Source organism: Varroa jacobsoni, unplaced genomic scaffold (assembly GCF_002532875.2).
Source record: "Varroa jacobsoni isolate VJ856 unplaced genomic scaffold, vjacob_1.0 scaffold_145, whole genome shotgun sequence".
NCBI lineage: Eukaryota > Metazoa > Arthropoda > Arachnida > Mesostigmata > Varroidae > Varroa > Varroa jacobsoni.
The window spans coordinates 110,566-131,925 of NW_019213047.1; the positions used below are offsets into that span (position 1 = coordinate 110,566).

At 43.5% G+C, this 21,360-nt stretch overlaps 1 protein-coding gene across 4 annotated transcripts in view; it reads left to right on the forward strand.

Moving 5' to 3' along the window:
- LOC111269273 (uncharacterized) overlaps positions 1-21,360 on the forward strand; it is a 104,965-nt gene that overhangs the window by 43,832 nt on the left and 39,773 nt on the right. For all 4 annotated transcript variants that reach the window (XR_002685700.2, XM_022848743.2, XM_022848747.2 and 1 more), the window contains exons 3-4: positions 10,191-10,233; positions 16,127-16,205. Coding sequence is in view for 3 of the 4 variants with exons in the window: in XM_022848743.2 (XP_022704478.1) it covers positions 10,191-10,233; positions 16,127-16,205 (122 nt within the window). In the remaining variant the exon portion in view is untranslated. The remainder of the gene's footprint in view (positions 1-10,190; positions 10,234-16,126; positions 16,206-21,360) is intronic.

Below are 21,360 nucleotides of genomic sequence, written 5' to 3' on the forward strand. Positions count from 1 at the left end.
GAGTTTGTCTGCTCGTTACCGAAAATCTTATATATACACACATTAGTTTTATTTTTCTCAACATCCCATGCATTGTCTGCAATACGAAAATAGGATATAAATTATAATTAATTCTCATTTGGTGCTATCAAAACAACAAACGAGAAACTAAGCAAAACGTAATTTACGCATTTCTAATCCGTAGACATTATTTCACACGTACGTCGGACAGGCGAATAGAATACGGTGATTGCATCACCGTTGTATCTTCTCGAACCGTCTGTGTTTGGCCAAGAGCAAACGATCTAATTCCTCCATGGCAACGAGATGACACCCCGAATGGGTGCAGTAGTTATGGCGACGGTTGTTAATGACGGTGTTGAAAACCAATCCCTTACCTCGTTAGTATATGCTTTTCCACTATGTCCACAGGGCCGCGAAGAGTAACGAAATGTGTATCCGATTTTGATCTTCGGCATTGTTCATTGTTACAATTGGCAAACGCCGCCGTTGCTGCTTTTGTCTCAGTGGCCTTCCGTTGACCTTCTTCAGTTCTCGGAACGGAAAATATTTCATCATAAATTTTGTCAGATACGCCACCGTCACGGCCAGGAGCGCTATCATCGGGTGTTGTAGCGACCTCATGTATTTCTGATGCGTTGCTATAAACTATTCCATTAGCTCCCGCCGTTGTCTCTGAATCTTGTCGTCAGTTGCTTGCCAGCGCTAAGTATACCCCATAAAGGCATCGGGTGTAGCGGCCCAACGGGGCTTACGCATTTAAGCTCATATTTTAACGGCCTGATGATTGGTTACTTCGCGCCGTTCAAACAGTAGCGGACGTAGCGACGGCGCCAACAATAAAAATGGCGATAACAGCGACAGCTAGGATAAAAACAACGAACAATACTCATGTATCTATCCGGACTATATAATGATGATATATTCACACGCTGTGCAATGGACGAACACCAACGTCACCCCCCTGGCCCTTATTAGCGTTACTGTTGGCGGCCGCTGACAGACGGTTTTTGCAGGGTCTTGCCGGACGGATGCACTACGTCATAAACAGTGGTTACTGTCGGCAATTCGTTTTGTCGATTTGTTCATTAACTTATATATCTCGTTGAACTTCTTCTCTTCCGTGGATCTCGCTTGTCAGGACTGAACAGCCGTTGATGCCGCTCTTGTTATTGCTTGTTGCTATCGCGTTAGACGTTGTCATTCGTGTTATCTGTCCGCGTTTGCTCTGTAGGAGACTCGCTGAAGCACTAGACTGTTCTTAATGGTTGACTGAAGTCGTTGTCCCGTAGCAGAAATCGCGACAAAGCGTCCGGTCAGAGGTCAGCACCAGTTCGGCGTGATAGCGACCTTCTCCCTAAATGCACCGTTCCGCCGCTGCTGTTGATAGTAATTGGGCGCTCCGGTAATTGAGACGGACGTATTTTATTTGTTTGGTTGGTGGCTCATTCATCATATTGTACTAAATTACTGCTCGATCAATTTTTAATGAGCCTGTAGTTGGCAATTGGGAAAAAGCACCATCATCACGTTGGCTAACGAAAAAATTGAAAATGTTTCAAGAACGTTCTCATGTCCACCGCCAGCGCAGTAGATAAGCTGACAGAAGAGGAAAGTTCGAATCTATCTATTATCTTGACATGAACAAATATCCCGCATCGATTCATATCAACGGCGAGAGAGTTTGCAGGTATCATAACAGCATCAGCGCTAGTAATAATAAAAATGAAAGTCATTATCATAATTTCATCACCGTTCTCACACCGTACCGTCGCATCCCTTCGAAATTTCGTGATTGGGCAGCGTGACTTGCTCACTGTTGTTGTTGTTGTTGTTGTTGTTATCGTGCTTTTATTGCTAACGTTGTTGTTAGCGTCATTTCAACCTGAGAGAATTCGCCGAGCAGGAGCTTAATAAAGTACTTCGTTTTCGATAACACTAGTCGCTTGGCCATAACGGTGGCAGACAATGGTCAATTTTAGCAGTTTGATGCACATTACAGCAGACGCTGTTAGGTAATTCGAAAAATCAGACGTAGAGGGAATGCACGCGACCGAGTACGAAATACAAACGCCACGTGCATAAAAGATACGAAACGTTTTAATTCTGTTCGAGTTGTCGCGCTGCCCCCACATACTCTGCCGGCACAATCGTATATTACTCGCTCGTGTGCTGTCAATTCTTTCTTTTGTTCAGCGGTCTTACGTAACAAAGGAAGAACACAACTTATTCAAACGACCTCACGTAGGAGTGCTCGAAGTAGATAAGGTTTCGTAAACCTAAATGTTTGATCATTTTTTTCACGTGTATATATTTATGTCCAAAAATGAGATTGTCTAGTATGTTTAAAGGAACGATGAATTGAGTCGGAGTTGTTTGAACTCTAAGAGACCCAGCAGACGGTCATTACGAGTTCGTAAAGCAAGCTCCATCATGCAACACTATCTTACAGTTACAAGAACTTACGATTAGCCAAGCAACTAGTGGATTAGTGTGTTATGATATGCATCGTAAACTCTTAATTGATTGACTAAATTCCGCCATACTTTTGCTAACCTTACCATGCTAACCCCTTACGAGGAATTCTGATCTTAGTTACGTGCAAGTGTAACGTTCGCATTACGTACGCATCACGCACACATTCAGAGCAGGAACTGGAATTAATATTCAAAATATTGCTTTTCTATTTCGAACATCGAAATAAGTTCCGACTAAGACAAGGTCGCATCAATGATTCATTATATCATAGAACTATGACTACCACCTTTTTACTATTACAGTGCTTGAAAATTTAATAAAAGAAGTTCTTACGAGCCAGTTGAAGTAATGGAAAACAGTGGCCAAGAGAAGGAAAAGCATCGCAAGACAACTGCACATAGAAGACAAGCTAAGGTACTCTCTTGGCAAGAACAACGCGCGAATCGGATCGGTTGGTCTTCAGTTCAAATTTAACTTGGCCTGTCACTCTTGTCAGATATATGCTGACCGTAGTAAGGCGGTAATCCGTGAGCAGCAGTAACGGTGGCGCTGAACTGGATAGCGGGGGAGGGGGTGTTTTTGGAAGAAACTGGTGAAAAAGAAGCAACTCTTTCTTATTTCTCTTTTTGCGAACTCGAGTTAGTGCAGCAGTCTGCTCCTCGAAAAATAGGAGCCATCTGCGGGCTCTCTTTTGCCCTCGAAGTGTTCTGTCTTTCGGTTCTTTTCCTTGGGACAAAAACGTCCCCCACACCGGCGGACGACCCCTATGGTAAGCAGCATGTGTCCGTTAGCGTGAAGGAGTATGTGCTTGGATTGTGAGTGCTTCGACCAACTTTGCCGGTCTTTTTTCTTTTTTTGGACACTTAGGGTATGTGTCTGACCCACAAAGCGCGGCTCTTAGTAGCCACGGTTAAGGGTGTTTTACTCTTTATGCATTGCACAATTCCGGCTTGGCTAACCCTACTGCGGTTGATGTCGCCATCACCGCGGTTGTAGCTGTCCTAGTGGGACGAGAAAATTGCCATTTTCACTGGGAAAGATCGCTGTAAGAGCGGCGAGGCGCGCGGTGTATGACTGAACAGATGTCGCTGTTTTTCGGTCTTCTCTTGTTCTTGATGTTTCCTCGTACTCACCGCGGCTTCGAGTCTTACCACATGGCCTTAAATGCTCGCGAACATTGGCGTCACCGGAAAACAAAAGGACATGGCAACGGTAAAACAGGCAGTCATCAGGGGCATCTGGAACAAAGCCCGTTGCCACAGGCTATATCGATCGGCGCTAAAGTCCTTTATGTAACGGTGAAGACTATCAACGGTCTTTTTCCCTTCCATTTTTCCATATCGGCATTTCTTATCATCTTTGGCAATGAGGAAAGCGTTGAGGAACAAGCGCTACCCTATGTAAGCCTTCTGTGACTTTACTGTGGTCATGAGTTGGAGGGTCAGTAGAAAAAAGTATACCTCTCCTGACATGATATCACTAGCCGATAGAGTCCAATGTGTTTTCAAAGTGTGTCAAACTAGAACAAATCTAAGTCCACGTATGAGTCAAAGCAGTGCGGCAGATATTTCTAGTGTTAGTCGGCAAATCAGTTCAGTCGAAAATGAAAATAAACATCTTTCTGCCTCATTTTTTTGCTTTCTTTTATTTCTCTTTAAATTTAAAGAGTAATAGTTTTGGTCCAGCACCACAGATATAAAAAGAGCATCGTGGTTTGAGAAAAACTTTTAGTTGAAGAAGTTCTTCGAAGTTGAACTTTTACCATCTTACAAGTTGTATCTTTGCTTGCACTGAAATCAATATTTCTATGCTAAGGCAAATTGTATTGGTTATGCCATGGTGCAGTGTGTCAACAAATGAGGTAATCAACAAGTTGTCGTTTTGCTACATAAGAAGAGGAACGTTGTGTGCACCAAAGTCTAGTTATTGGTGTTAGGCAGATCGCAAACGTTATTATGTAATAACAGCAACATTTCGTATACGCTATATTTTCATTAACAATTCCGGAGAGATCATAACTAATATTTTTCATGGGCCAGTTAAGGTGCAACGTTCCCTAGAGAAACCACGTGGGCATATTGACAAGCTTGATGCTTATCATGACGTTTTCTGTCTATGATGATGTATATAGTTTGATTAATGAAGATTCGTAGTAGATAGTATGGAGATCATGCAACGCGTACCTAGTTCTAACATATCGATTCAGGTGGCCAACTCCTGTCTGTCCGTGATCTATCATGGCTATGTACTCGTCAAACTTCAGGTCTGCTTCCGTGAATTCCCCCGCCTAGATTGCGAGGCAAAAGGCCCGCGATAGGTCGAGACGTCGTTCTATGTTTTTAAGGAACAGGGATGTATTAACAAGGAGGTGAGTCGAAGACTTGTTCGGTAAAGTCCGAGAAGACAATTAGCTAGACAGCTGTAAGCCACCTCAGCTCTTCCAAGTTTGCAAGAAGGAGTCCCTTTTGGATGATTTCTGTGTCACAGGCGACAACTATTTTGAGGTTGAATAGGAAGAGAGCGGTAGGGCCAACGTAAGATGCTTCATTACGGGGGTTCATGCGTCACAAAAATTTTAGTCGTCCGACGAAAGAAATGTACCAGGATAAAAAAAAAACTTGTTCACATAGGCGAACGGGGGTTTCGCGAAAGGAACTGCGTCCTGATAAGTAATTCGTCTGTCTCTTCTCAACTTTACCACTACTCTTCTTGTCAGTTGTACAGTTAACTCAAGCTCTGTCGAGATCACATGCACCCTGGCCCACATCTTTTGACAACTAGGTCGTCAATATGGAAAATTACTGTCTTTGTTACCATAATTATACGCTTGATTAATTAAGGAGTCAAGGCCTGCCTTGTCACAATTTCAGCATCTAATACATTTACATACAATAAATGAAGTCCGTTCGAGTACAATAAATGGGATCAGAAAAAGGATTTTTCGCTCTGAGCGTCCATAAAAACCCAAGTCTAATGTTCCGAAGATGTAGTTTTGAGGACTACCATTGCGTGTTTTTTGCCGGCATACTCTGCTCAGTAGCGGGAGACCAACCGTAGTAACAACCATGTTCTAATATGTTAATGGATGGCAACTGTATGTTGATTCCGTGTCATCTATGCTACGGCCATCGCGGTGAAGTAGTACATTTTTCTCCGCTTTTTCCTGGTTTTCCTCTTTGTGCTCCGTGGGTCTGTTACCAGCCGTAGGTTCGAGGATTGGGTTTGCGGCCCGTACCATTACTCCGACAATAGAGTCGTGTCCAAACCGCGTAGCAGCTCCATTGAATTGAAATGAACGAAATGGAGAGGACTAACGAAAGCGTCGGATCCAGGGCCGAAGGTATCGTGTGCTTCGATGGATGTCGCCTAGGCGTGACATAACATCTCTAATCTCTCTGGCGTGCTCGCTGCCCTCGTTCACTTTTTCGCGACGATCCCTGCCCCGTCTGGCCACCCCCTGTCCTATGTGAGTGTGTCTCCGGGCGCCTCTAATCGGTATCACCACGGCTACTGCTGGTGATAGTTCACACCACGTCAGCCGAACGGCTGTAACGGTAGAACAGCAAAGCTAAATCGGGACAGGACAACTTACCGCCCACCGTAAGCAACGTCTGGCGGCACTAACGTTAAAATGTGTGATGGTAACATGATTGCTTTTATCATCGCTCGGCTACCGCAATTCGTATAATAGCTGTACCGTTAATTGTGGCCTATTTTTGCTCCATGCTTTTCGAGCATGTGCCGTCCCGCTAGTAGGTATCCGTAGAATCAGCTTCTCTGCTGTATCGGGAATTCCGGACTTAGCGTCTAACACTGCCGCTTACCGTTCGCGAAGTCGACGCGAACGTTAGCCGAACTAAGGTCGTTGTTAATTTTAACCGTCGGTCAGGCTCCACGGCGCCGTGCGGTTGACAAGCGTGGCTGCTATAGGCTAGTGAAAAAGTTAATAGTTACAGGTACCCAGCAGACGGTTAATCGAATATTCAGATCATTTGGAGCTCACCTACCAATCTGGAACAACCTTATGGCAGTAAGGCAATCAATCGGTGCCTAGCAATGACCTCGATTATAACGATGATGATGAATTGTACTCCATTAGTGTCTTGGACATTTTTCCCTTGCGAATATTTTTGCTTTCAGGCCTCAGATCAGTGGCAAACTTCGGAGAAAGGCTTGTCATTAAATCGCTAACAACGTCTACTATATCATATCAGACGGACGATCATCAATGCCAGTCGAATCAACACATTAAAAGCCAAACAAGAACCCTCCCTACGGCAATATTTGATAACGACTATGATTATGGTAGCGATCAGCGGCGTATTTCATTGGCCCGATGCTTACCCTAAGCCCACAACTGTATAGAACATACAATGCGGTCGTACCGTGTACGTGTACATTGACTAGTATTTCTTCGAAATGCACCGGCAAGTGTGTGTTTTTCATACATCAAAATTTCAACATTTGTGTTGAAATTCAATCAAACAAAAAAAAAAAGCATGTGACAATACATTGGCTTGGCAATAGGCCATACTCAATTAGAAATTATCTTCCAATTGCGAATTTGTCGAGCTATTCGGAATGTTAGGTACGTTTTACGACGATTTTTCATAGCGATAACGATAAAGCTGCTGAAGGATACCAATATCTTGAGGTTTGTTATAAAGTAAGACGCATCTTTTAGATAAACGTGACTTTTAGATAAAAAGCTGGTACAACTCCAGAAATCGGGAGCAAACGGTATGTTTTGCCTAATTTTAATTATGAGTGTCCTTTAATGATTCGTCATGAAGTTTTCGCCGAGTCCTTCAACGAAGTTCTATCTCGGATACAAATGGGTAGAAATTCGGTTGTTGTGTTCGCTTGCCGGTACTCACTGATCGAACGCAAAACGTGGAAAGCACTTACGCTTATAGTATCTTCAATCATCTCGACGATTGTTATTTATAGCTATTGAAGCAATAAGCGCACCAAGTCCTGCTTGATTAAGTAATGTCCCATTATGACGCGGAAACCCATTGACGCATGATACCTCCTCCTGTGATATTTGCAACTTGCGATGCAAGCATTACAACCGCATTGGAAGCTATGTTTCCACGGGTAGGTCCATTTTGACTGGGGAAGCAATAGTTTATGTCGCTCAAGCAGAACTCTGCTCTGTCTGCAGGGACTTTTATTGAGCCAGGAAAAACCATGGCTGCATCAATCTTTTGTCAAATTAGATCTAGATTATCCTGCGGTCCTTGTGCTCATACCTATAAACGAACCGTAATGATAATAGTATAGGCGCGGCTTCTATGTTCTGCTATGCAAAATACAGTTAACTATAATATGTGGATTTTGATTATTCTTATATACTCATATGAATAGATAACCTGCTTTTGCTTTGTGCCCCATTTCTATTTGTATTTTCTTTTTATGGCTACTTAAGCGGGTCACCTTAGCATCTGCTTTCGTTATTAGCTAAATGCGCACGGACAGATGTATTCATAGCTACCTAGTGACATTCAACATGATGACGTGTTGTACTGTTATCGTAAATGAAAATCAGCTGTTTTTCATAGAAAGCACAAAAAATTTTCATTGCAACATATATTTTAATATCGCTATCAGTCTATGCAATCAATGTTCGGTGTGTACGCTATATATGGATATACACTTATACATGAGAATTTTACGAGTCAGCGCAACATTTTGTCCGCTTTTTAGCCGTTAGGAATAGCAATAACATTGAAATCGGATTTAGCCAATTTACAATTGGAAATAGTTCGACGAGGCTCAACTTGATGACGGAAGTAGAAAATTGCCGTGGTATCAATGCTCGCAAGTGACTTGCCTCCCAATGACATGTTGCAACCTCCAGCCAACACTCGTTCCCGTTCGAGTTCTACTCAGAGTATCGAGAGCAGACGAATCGATTATCCACTGTCACTTAAAGAAATTAAGTAGAAAATGGCCACCGATGGCCCTTATACATCGATTTCAACGCGCTGATCGTATATAGCTAACACGTTTTACGTGAAATAAGCTTCCTTGGGGATGTGGTAGCATATAATGAACGTTGAGATTAATATATATGGTAAATCTAAACAACTATAGGATGGAGCAAGCCAGAAATATTCAATAGCCACTTTGCGACGAAACTCATTCTCGGCAAGATCTATAGCATTACCCGTGCGACTACCAAAATTTTCCTTAATTTCCGAGTGACGTACCTTTCAGTCTAGCCATCTAATGCACTATACGTTCACAGAAACAGGCAAAACCGTTTACCTATCTCCGCTCTATTGTTGTTGTTGCTGCTCATAACACTCGTCATTATTGCTAGTGCCTTAGATTACCCTAATATACTGCCAACTTCATTTTCCGTCATTGAAACAGCAAGAGAAGAATAGCGGGCCAGGCTGTCCATAGTAATTTTTACAGCAGAAGTCCTCTATCGAGTGACTTGGCGGGCTGACATTGCCGTTGTTGTTGGCTGCTTTTTAGCGAGGTGAAGCTGTCTGTCGTTCGGCGCGTAGAGTTAGAAACAGGCTCGTAATGCTGAGTGATATCGCTGGAAGAACTGTAAGAAAGTAAAAATGAACGGAAGACTAATAAACGAATGAATGATGAGTGGAAAAGCTCTATAGAACCTAAAACACTAACACGTATATAGCTACTGCTCAATGAACTACAATGATAATGTCGAAAAACGCTGTTGATGATTTTGCTGCCGTCTCCGCTGATGATCGTGACGCTGTGGGCAGTTCTTACATCATATAGTCACCCTCCCTTTAGCTTTTCATCTATTTATCAGGCGGACCGGGTTGTGTTGCGGGGTCTGCTCTATTTGACGAATTGCGATCGTAGCGGTCCACCAGTTAGTTACCTGCGGATCCGGCCATTCAGTTACACGTAGCAGCCACTTCGGCCGAAAGCAGAGAGTCGCAGGCCACCGAGAGCCAGGCCATAGAGAGTATCTCGTCGGACCACAAGGATCAGAGTCATTCGTATATTATTAACTAGCGACTGTTAAATAGTGCTTATGATGAACCATAGATGTGGATGAGACGAAGAAGACTGAATAGAAACTGAAGAATGAGCCCGCAACGATTGACACACTAACGAGGCTGAAGTTAGGGTAACAGGTAACTGCGCAGAACTACACGGTCTGGTGACAAACCAAAGCCCGCCGTGATTTCCGTTGCGAACTTCATTACGGCGACAACGGCGGCCGCGGCTCCAGATGTCATATAGGCAGATGTTATAACTGAAGCTAGCAAGCGCTCAATTTTATTAGAAAGGAATCGGCGAGAGCAGTACTATTCGTTCCTTGGGCTTTACTGTATCAGTGAGGAATCGCGTCGCTAGAAACTAGTGCCGATTGTTATACGAATATATAAATAATGCATAAAGGAAAGCTAACAGAGTAAGTTCCTGCAAAAGCTTGGACTACACAGATTGAAAGGCATAACACTAAATACCTTTGTCTATGACATCATGTGGTACAGTCTCGTAAGGGCTGGTGATGGCTGCCACATACTAGTAGTGGCATCTTGAATGCAAACTTTGGGTTTAGTGAGCTTGAGATGTTGCTCATTTCTGGTCAAAAGGGTGCTTTTAGGCGGTGCTGGTGATGAGATACCCATCGCAAGAGTGTCCGACCAGAAAAAAACGAACAGAATGTTATTACGCAATATTAATATTTTCGTTGCTACTTTGAATTTCAGCACTGGATGGACGCTACGAAGAAAATCTACAAGCAGATGAAAGGTAGGTCATCAACGAATTCTTTGAATGTACTTCGGCTTCATAACGTAACACAAGAATGTATCGATTTCTAGGAACATCTCGCACTCGTATGATACTACGTAATAACACTTTAAATACGCACTGTAAAACCTCCCTTGTGAGGCGCTTTAGGATAAGAAATTTTCTTGAATGCAGGCCGACTGGGCCAATAGCTTTTTTCAAATAGTAAATTTAAGCGACAGAAGAAGAGGGATTTATTTAATAACGACTATAAAATTTCAGTGTGGGTGATTGCCCCGCCAGTCCTACCTTAAGAGATGCAAGTGTCTTATAAACGTGGGCCACTATCCATATAAATTCAATGAAATATTATATCTGAAAAGTGTTGGAACGTTTGAAGGCCAGTTCCGAACCACGTTGGGCATCAATTTGAAACCCATGCACCGTATGGGCTATTCATGGAAAACTGCTCGCGAAACCTAAATACGTCCTGTTAGTGTAAATTTTGTAAGGTCCAATTCTGCCCATTGGCGACTCGATTACAAAAATGTGTTATAAAAAATATTCGGTATTTTGTGAAATAAAAAAAAAACGTAGACCCTCTCTGTTTTGGGAAAGGAAGGAGAAATAACGTGCACACAACTGAACACCACCAGGCTGTGTCAAACGATACAGACTATTGAGCGCAATTATGGACAAAAACTTACTAGATCCCCAGCTTTGAAGTAAACTTAGGCCCTAAGCCTATCAGTTAACTACAGGTTGAAGTGATAGTTACAGTCAAGTTCAAACGAGGCAAAGGAAAGCTGCTTAATAAGAACAATTTCGTCACTAGACGGCGACTATTCGTAATAATATTTATCATACATTATATATCTCTTTGAACATATCCGATAAAATAATACTAAGATTCTTATTTTCTGGCAGACAGCGTAGTGACCAATGATAGAATAACGAACGGTTCTACTCCATAAAATTGAATAGAATCCTTTAGAATTAAACTAATTTTTGGGATAACTCGACATTTTTATGCAATTGTTGCCAGAGAAATACACTTGTGCGGAGCTAAAAAACAATTCGGCGTGCCAAAAAACACTCAACAAGACTCTGTATTGTTAAATAGTTCTGATAAGCGGTCCTTCAAAGTCAATTGATGTCTCCGTAGGCTCTCATATTAAAAGATGACAATCTGCTGAAGTGCCGATGCGAGTGGAAGCTATATTGAATCGTATCGTCACGAATAAAGACAAATAGGGCTGCCTAGCTTCGCAAGAGAACTCCGTAGACCTCCCGTTCCTGTCAGCAGGTATTTGAGCTACCGTTAGTTACCCTACTGATACACTTGCTTTAAAATAAAATGTCGTTGCGGTACGGGCAAGATCCGAGTTGAATAAAGTTGTCGTATTCGAAAGCCAAATCATACCTATTGAGTATAGCATGTATCGTAATGACAGCAACGTTTAACTGCTAAACTGACCGTTGTGTTAAAAGGAAAAATTGAACTAGGCCTGCATTATCATTAGTATCTATGTTTGATTGCTGATTTTATGCTTTATGTACGTTACGTTTAATCAATTCATAGGAAATTATCTTTTTTTTTTACTATTTTATTGCGGTAAATAAAAAATTAACGAAAAATACAAAATGCTTCTGTAACGGTGTTTATTTAGATCATTCGTAAATTATACTTCTGCAGCACGCCTATATTACTCTAGATATTTAATTGTTGCAGCGGGTTATGTAACTGGATTACCTATTACAAACGACGAAGTCATAGTATTAGCTCACTTTTTAGGACTACAACAACCCCAAAAGTCGCTGCATCTTACGCACTCTAGCGAAAGCCTCTAAGTGGTATATACTGCTGAGTGGCCTAAATCGCTCTGGCTAACTCTCAGCTATATTGGGTTAACGGCAAACAGTTTGCAATAACAGCGATAACGCCCTTGAGTGATAGACCTTGAGGGGACTGCCTCAATAAGATTGCCTTGTAATCCTTTAAATAAACGAAAAAGGCGCTAATCTTGGCTGATAGACGACAACGCCAAGGCGTTGTTGGTTATTTCATTGGAAGCCCCAAGTACGGTAAACAACATCCTCTGTCCGCGCTAAAAGCCCAGAGGGATGACAATTTTTTGTTGTTATATTACATTTAGTTTTCGCACTTATTTGAATCCGTTCCTGCTCTTACGAAGTTCTCAGAAGAACCAGAAGAAGACGCTAGATAGCTGTTACATCTTATACTATGTGAATAGAAAGTTCACAGGGAAGGGATATCTGACAACAATAACAATTAACAATCATGAACTTCGATTCAGTATTTTTCTCAACTTATTCTTGATGTCTACCTTCCCGTGGCACTCCAACCAGTGTTGCCTATAGACGGGTTAATGGTGCGAATGGGTTTTTTTTTGGATGAAAAAACAAACTTTTATGAAATAGAATATCCGTATTATTTTTGTACATGGATCATGGGAAATAATTTCAGCTATTTTTTGTAGAGTCAAGTGACAATAGTTTTAAATCTATAGCTGCAAAGTGTCTACTTGCAAAGTGTCGTCGGCTAAAATAATTAATATGTCATGAACATACAAACTTCGTAAGCAGATAGGCCATATAGACGTACATTAGATTCGAGAGTATTCCGTACTCGAAGCATGGAAAACTATCACCAGCGATTTTACTATTTCGAAAACGCATCACATTTACAATCTATAGATCGTAGACTACTTATATAGAGTTAGAGGTAATTATGGTATCGACATTATCAACTGCGCATCAATACCTCCTATTTGACAGCTCTGCTAACGATAGGAGCTGACTTCCATTGTTAAAGTCGTAGCGACTTTTATTTCCTGTGACTGTCCAGCGTTTACTTAGCAACATTTGTTATCTAGCTAACTTACATTATTCAGTTGTGTCTTCTTGTTGATCGCAGGTCACAGGACCTCTAACATTGATAACTATGCAATTATGCAACATTATTATAATTACGAGTAGTATGATTATTGAAGGCTCACTTCGGCACATTGCCATTATATTCCGCTGACCCAGCAAACGCGCTTAACAACATAAATGCTTCTATTACTGATAGGTGAATTGAAGGGTGGCATGTCTCGCGCATCTTTTACGTTTACAAGTACCAGACAGAACCGATAAAAATGATTACTTATCAGTAAAATGCGCATACTAGGCCGACTATTGGACTATGTTGGTTGGGTAACACAACGTTCGTGGGGCGTTCATTGGTTGTGGAAGCGGACGTCCTAGATAAAACATTCCGAAGCGCGGGCGAGCGAACGCTGGATACACATCGTTCGACGGTGCACGTTTCATGCCTCAGCTAAAGACATATATAAAGAAAAACGCGATCCGTGTTCGTTCCGTTGAAACTAATCACGTCCATTACAGCGTACGGTGATGATCTAAAGCATCACCGCGTGATGAACCTCCAAAAAACTGTAGATCGATGCTAATATTAACGCCATATGGCTAGTATTCGCTGAAGCGACCGGTTTTTCTGCTGACTTACCCGGCGCACGACGAATTTTTCTTGGTTATCGAATACGAAGCATGTACCTGCTTTGAGGGTTAGAGCTCCTAAAATTGTGTGGCTTACTCCGCTAACGAAAGCTAAAAAGAAAAAAGACTGCACACTCAGTTTTTCCTTTTGAAATTCTGCTGATTGCTTCAGTAATTTCCTGTCACCCCATTGAGCATCTATATATGTGTAGCTGAATTCATCTCTCAGACCTCGTTTCTCTACGAACAGAGACGATGATCATGCTCGTGACGATCTTTGAAACTGAGAGAATGTATGTGTAAACAAACTGAAACATTTCCTTATCTGTTGGGTAATCAGGATTCTATTTTAGTAAATCTTAACGAGCCAGGCATACTTTGAGCGTATCGTATGTTCCGACATTGATGACCATTTGCGCAACGGATGCAGACGGAAGCAACCTGTTTTATACAAAATATTGGCCTTGTTTTGATTTCAATGTGAGAAAGAAAAAAAACTGGCAGATAGAGAAAGACAGCCCTGGGTCGGACCTTGTCTGACCTCCATACGGCACATCCGTAAACGGTTCGGCAGATGCAGCTAGAATTATGGTTTTTTCACAGTTTCTCCGTTTTTCTTTTCTTTCATCAGGAATTGAAGCTGCTGCCAGCTCTGATAAACCATTTCGATCTCTCGATCGCTAGTTCTAATGTGATTCGTTTGCTACGACCAGCTTTCTGCAATCCAAAGGCCATGGACGTGACAATTTTCCAAATATTCCCTCTCTACTCTTTTTCGTACCCTACCTTCTTTTCCTCGGTTTGTGTCAATACTCGGGCAAAGAGAGAACGTTGTCCAGTTTCCTGTAGTCTTTGGCGTTAGTGATACTTCTAGTGGCATAACATCCCGGTGGCAATGGAGCTAGTAACCGCCCATGTGACGCTTGGTGCCGACAACATGATGCTTTACTTGTCTGATTCTTAGTAGCACTCATGCGGACGACCAATGGCCTAGCGTGGGGCGATCGGTAGCCGTGGATTCGCGACAGATAGATAGCAGAATTGCGCCTGGGGGCCTGAACCGTGTTAGAGGGCTACGTATCCGTCTGGGCAAGCAACTGCCGCTACCTGCAAACAGCAAAAGCCAAGCAGCGCCAACAATTGTCTGTGCGTGTCTCTGTACATCGGTTAAATATAAGCGTTTAAGCTCACCCTCCCTCCGCACCAGTGTATTCTCTCTTTGTTCATATTGGGCCGAATGTTCTGTTAGACAGCATAGTGGAGCAATGGGCATGGAAAGCAGGCAACAAGACGCGCCGCTGTGGGGGCCATCCGTTTGTGGACACTGCACATGAGATAGTAGCAACAGCATTGCTGTGTTATAATAAGGACCACTATACTGGGGTTGCAATAATATCGCCGTGATCGTCTTGACTGGCTGCGACACCTCAGGCGGACCCCCTCGACTCGATTGGAAGAAGTGCGAATCTCGCGCCACCTTAACCATCACCCTCTGCCACTGCCGCCACAATTCAGAAAGAACTCACTCTAGGAAAAATTCAAGGGGAGTAGCAGACGCAACGTCACGTGCTTCACCCTTATCAGCTACATAGTTGTGCTATGCGGACGTGTCAGTGGGGTGTTAGAAGATGCTGTTGTCGCTGTTCATGGGTGCGAACAAGATGGCCCAATGGGATCCCGAGCTCTGACCTAGCAAGTATGAGAGCCTTGTCAATCTCAGCTTTTTCCTGTCAGCGTCGTTTCTAGCTTCTAAATAGAGGCAATAGCCACAATGGGGACAGCCTGAGTTCAAGAAGTTAAGACAGCGAAACTTTGGATATAAGTAGTGTTCCATCTTACATCCCCTGGCCGTCCCTTCGAAGCATGCTATGAGCCAGACAAACCAGCAGAGGACGAGATAGGATATATACAACCACAGTCACACGCACGCATACTCACCCGGGACACATAGCGTTGTCGCTATTAAGTGTCACTACTTAATGAGGCATTCCGTTTAAATAAGAAGGGCATCGCCATAGAGACAGCACAACCGGCGCAGCTTTTCCTGGACTTCGCAGCTGGTAATTACAATCTAAGCATTTCACGGATCCAACAGCAGCCATTGTTGTCGTTTTTCACGTCACCGTTATTGTGGGTCTGGACGTCTGACCGACTCGTATTGCTATCACTACCCAGATGAATAAACTGAGTAGTTGTGACACTATAATCACGCCGTGTCGTACGTTATCTATAGAAGCTCTCGCGCGTAAATTTAACAAAAAGTGGCCAAACCGAATGAACGGACCAAGTGTGCATGTTCCTGGATTGCAATACTTCCCGTATACCACTAGACTACCTGCTATGTCGACTCGTTCATGTAAATGTTTCTATGCTAATTTTTTTTTTGTTTCAGGAGTGGAAAACTATACATTCTACTTTGGTGTCAAGTACTATGCAGCAGATCCGTGTAAACTTCTGGAAGAGATTACGCGGTAAGTAAGTGGAATAACTATTGCCTATTGATTAATTATGCAAGTGCTGATATTGCAAAATGGTGCCAATGCAGGTTCGATTTCTACATAACTACTTTGACTTTCTACATAGAATTTACAAACGTAAAACGAAAATGTTACTAATGTTGGTAAAAATAAAAATATCCAGTTCGAATTATTTATTACATTCAGGTTACCCGTTTAGTTAGAAATCTGTACCATATATGCTGAACGTTAATTCAAGCACCGGACGCTCTAAGACGATAACTGAGAAAAATCGGCTCCTCGTATTTGCCACGTTAAAAAGCGTCACACACAAAAATAATAATCAGCAAAAACACAACAAAACATCTTGTTTTTCGCATTAGTCAAGAAGATTATTCATACTCTCATAATTCAAAGGCTAGAGAATGAAGAATAACTTGATAAAAAAAAAAAAAAAAAAAATAGGTAACACGTGCAGTTTCCACGGAAAGATCAACAGCCCCTATGCACCCGAGGTTATAGTAAGGCGACAGGCATATAGAGATCCCGAGAGAAAAAGATAGTAAGTCTCACTAAAACTCAAGCAGCGCGCTGCTATACATATTAAGTTCGACCCTCTCTGCTTTCTCGACCACCTCGTCGAACTCATATAACTTTTCTGGCGTATAACACTGCGGACAGCACATAGCAGTTACACCGTGGCATCTCATTCGAATCTATTAAGACTCCCACCCCCTTCCACGTTCCTCGTCCCAAAATCACCCCTCTCGCGCCTCCTTTTTCCGACATCTGAACTCGGCCCTGCAAGTTTCTTCCGTCTTTCCCGGTCTCACCAGCCTCATATGAATAGCATTCAGTCCCTTAGGATTGTAAGACCACAGCGCTGTGCCGCTAGTCTACGTTGATCTGCGAGGTAGTTACGAGGGTGGAGAGAGAGAGAGAGAGAGAGAGAGAGAGAGAGAGAGAGAGAGAGAGAGAGAGGGGGAGCAGCGGACAGCGTGGCTGAGTCGATTCAACTTGACCCTATTCGGCCGCGTTTGCCTCTAATTGGGAAGGATTTCCCTGCCAATCTGCCTTGAAGGAGTCAAGGTGGTCTCAACACTGCGCAGAAGAGCGGGACTTCCCCCTCAAAAAGGCGGCAAAAGAATATATCCTCTGTTCACTGTCTCCCCCGGACGTTCAAACTCCACAAATCCGCTTGACGCTTGCGAATCGCGTGCTTTTCCAAGCATCGTAGCGCTGCTTCTAGGAGCTATTTTGGCTATATAGCAGTAGCGGCGGATCCTGCCAGGTGGAACATTGGCCTGGTGGACCGAGACCGCCCGAATGGAGTTCAGCGGGGTTCGGCATGAAGCTTGCCCACTCGTTACATTTAGCCAGTCACTATGGGTATTAACGAGGTTGGAGATCTTAATTCGGCAACCATCTCATTACACTCTCGTTGCACTCAGCCACTGCTTTGCTAGCGCTGGCGAGGAGAACGTTGCAAGCCTCCTAGCATGATAGTAGGGACATGTCTATAAACCTTTTATAGCCAAAAGCACTAGCCAAGCGGGGCAACTGGCATTCGGCCGGAGTCTCGGATCTGGGCTCGAGAGACCTGAGACGGTAGTGGTGGCGGGCGAAAAGCAGTACCCAAAACATATGTTTTGGCTATGGGGTTACTTTCGGGGATCGCCAGCATAGGTGGTGAGTGCTTCGAGACGATAGCAGCGCATCCGAACACGTTCAGCCAAGGTGGACTGCGCTTTTCTGCATGTATGTATGTATGTATGAGTTTAGGAGGCAAAGTCCCACTGTGTTAGTGGGAAATCCGTATAATGCCGTTGCCAACGGTTCGTGCCTATAAAAAAACTATATCGTTATGTTGAAGTTCTGTTTAATTACATTATTACGCACTCATTGTTCTTGCTGTGTTCATCACTATATAGGGCGAAACACTACTTTATGACCTGGTATATTATTAATAATGGTTGTAGACTGGTGTGAACGTTTTCATATGTGTTCATTTGCATTTGTCGGCTAAATTGACATTCGTGCCGGCACATACGCCGAAAGAAAGCTATTTTTTTATTGCGGTTTTGTCACTCCTGTGTACATCAGATGGGTTTCACTTGCGTGCTTCGAGTTAGGCCGACTGTCGTTTGTTGCAAAGAAAAGGGAAAAGACTTGGTGATTTCGCCTGCGCGTAATATCCGCCTCCGTCTCATACTTGTTAGGCCTTCCAAGCTTTAGAACTGTCGCCATTTCGATCCTGCGCACACAAATACTCCGACACATCGGGTCCTCAGAGGTTTAACATTTCTGCTTAAGCCATTCTGAGGGGGAAGGGGGGAGAAAATGGTGTGAGGCGCACTGTGTGTCGTTTGATGACGTTTACTGGGTCGTTCATTTTCAACTATAAGAGTCATTCTTGGCTGAACATGGAGACCCCCAGATAGCATGAGAACCCACGATGGCTTGGAGGTCGCCATCGTCCAGAGACACCGTCAACTCATGCCTTGCATCCGCGACCGAGAAGCGCGCCAGGGGTAAAACGGAGAGCAAACTCAGCAACACCAGCAATGAGGACGAAAGAAATGGGTCCAGTTCCGCCTCTAGAAGGGGTCTAGTTGGAAGCTCAGCTAATCCTCGATGTTACTATCAGCACTCTGTGATATGATAAGCAAGAAAGCACGAATGGCCCTGGACAGCTAGAGAACACTCAATGAGTTCCTGTTCAGGCCACCTTCTTTCCATCCCTCCATGTTGTTCTCCTGGATAGTGCAGAGCCAACAGACGGCAATTTCATTCACTACTCCACGTAGCACTCGTCTGGGCCTGCTATATCCTATCTGTGTCGCTTGCTTGCGCTCTTTTATCCGCACTCGCGTCTCTCTTGTTTTATCTCTTCAACCTTTTTTCGCTTTTGGTTGAGTTTTTGCTGCTCGTCGACCTCCGCAGCTGATTTCGTTCGGCAACCAACTTCTAGCGTTCAGCGTCCATCATTCTGTTTTGCTGCTGCCATCGCGTCCAAAATCATGGTCTCGACCCTGCTGCCAGCTACCAAAGCACATCATCCTCATTCTGTCGGGTGAACGGTTAGTGCTGAGCTGCTTGTTTTGAAGTTACACTAGGCATGGCAACAAAAGCTTTATCGCTACCTTATTGCAAGTTATTGTTACGATGACTGTGCAATGAGCATACAATAGTATAATAATGCTCTAGATAGTAAGCCACCATGATGACTTCTGCGTTCGCAGTAAACGAAGAATGACCTAGCTTCAGATCTAGATCCGGAAACACCTTTCCTTCTCCTTATATAAATAGGACTGCGGAGTAAAGCACGGCCTGCGAATGGATCCAGCCTGTACCAACAGAAAAGGGCCGTAGGGCGACTTAAATGAAAACGGCGAAAAGGAAGACTTGAAAGAGAAGTGTGTGGTTGACTGAGATGCTGCATATGGCTAATAGGTGTTGTGGATAGGAAAAAGAATTCTGGGTTTGGGTAGTTTGGTTATAGTCTAACCAGGGATCAGGAGCAGATGTAGACAGCCAACAGCTGGAGTGAAAGAGCATGAAACGGGAAACAGAGCAAAGCAGCGACGGAGAGGAGTCTGGAATGCTGATATACACCGCCGTTCTAGCGAGGCCCTTTTCTTGGCGATAAAAGGCGAAGGGTCCTCGTGGCTCAGCGTTCAACGGTTGCTCAGGCCTGGGTCCGTTGAACGGCAAACTCTAGTTGAGTCCTGGTGAGATGTGTGAGCACACGGCTGGTAGACAATGCGAAGAATATGCAATGAGATTCCAGCGTTCCGATCCAATACGCCAGTCTCCACTCTTTACTCTTCTGTAGGGGCTCTGTTCGTGGGCAGCGCGACGCCTGTCACCGTTTAACAGAGAAAGCCAGAGAAAGGTGGTCGGCTTTAGGTTTCTGCTTCATTCGTACGTCCGTTGACGTACCTCTTTCCATCGGGCTAGCATAGGAAATACACAGTAGTGGTATAGGGCAAAAGAAGTGAGCAGTGGCTCGGAAAGGGAGGAGCCGGGAATATTTGTGTTCTCTCCTATACCCCCCTCCCCCCACCCCGTCTCTGGTGCGTCTACCAGAGATATTTGAGTGTGTAGAGGCTTGAATACATAGGTACGTCCCATCACCAGCGACTCTCTTCCGCGTAGGCGTACTATTATGCGTCACAACAAAAGTACACCTAGGAAACCGCTGTGGATGACAGCGGCACGGACCCCATCGGCCGAACGAACAGCACCAGCAGGCTTATAGAACACATTGTGTGCATCTTTTGTGTAAAATCACCCTTTGTTCGATCGAACACGAACTCGATCGCCAGTAGTAACTTGGTCTTCGATAGTGTAGAACCTTGAATAAGGGCGCCGATCTGCGATCGTATACCTCTAGGTTATTTCAGGTTTTGACGTTTTCTTGCGCACCTATGGTGCATTGAAGTATCCTCTGAATGTCTGTGTGTGCAAATGGGATTTATATTGCTGAATATGATCGCGTGTTGATAATGTACAGAAAACATCCACGGAAATTAAGGACCCTTTTCTGGCGGCAAATAGATGCAGTTCCATTGGCCGGGGGCATACTAAATGACTGTAGGCAACCAATAAGTTCGATCATTTGATGATTCGCACACGATTTTTTCGATATCCGGTTTTATTGTTTACCTATCATTTGTCCACGTTCTAAAATTCCGTCAGAAAATTACAATCCTCATGAAAAATTCCCAAACTGCAAGGAAATATAATTAGCCGTTATATTATTTTCGATCTGTTTTCTGTATTTCCTTTGGTAGCCGTACGCTTGTCTCTGTTTACCCCACGTAACTATTGTTGTATTTTCTACCCCTCCAAAATGTGATATGATCCTTCTATGTATGGCAACACGGGCTTGACCTGTTATTATCCTTTTCCATCTTGGCTTCTTGCTGTATGTAACAGCCACCCCAGTTTCCGCCTCCGCTATTGCCATCCATTACGACAACCGCTGCAGTTACATATAATTTCTTTAATCAGTGTTATAAAATTTAGATGGATAGCTTTATAAGGGTTGGGACGCAATTGCAATACTATCATTATTATCACTGCCAGCATGATCATCGGCAGTAATGGCAACATTTCCATTTTATTGCACTAATACCAACAGTCGTACTTAGCTGTTGGCCGTATA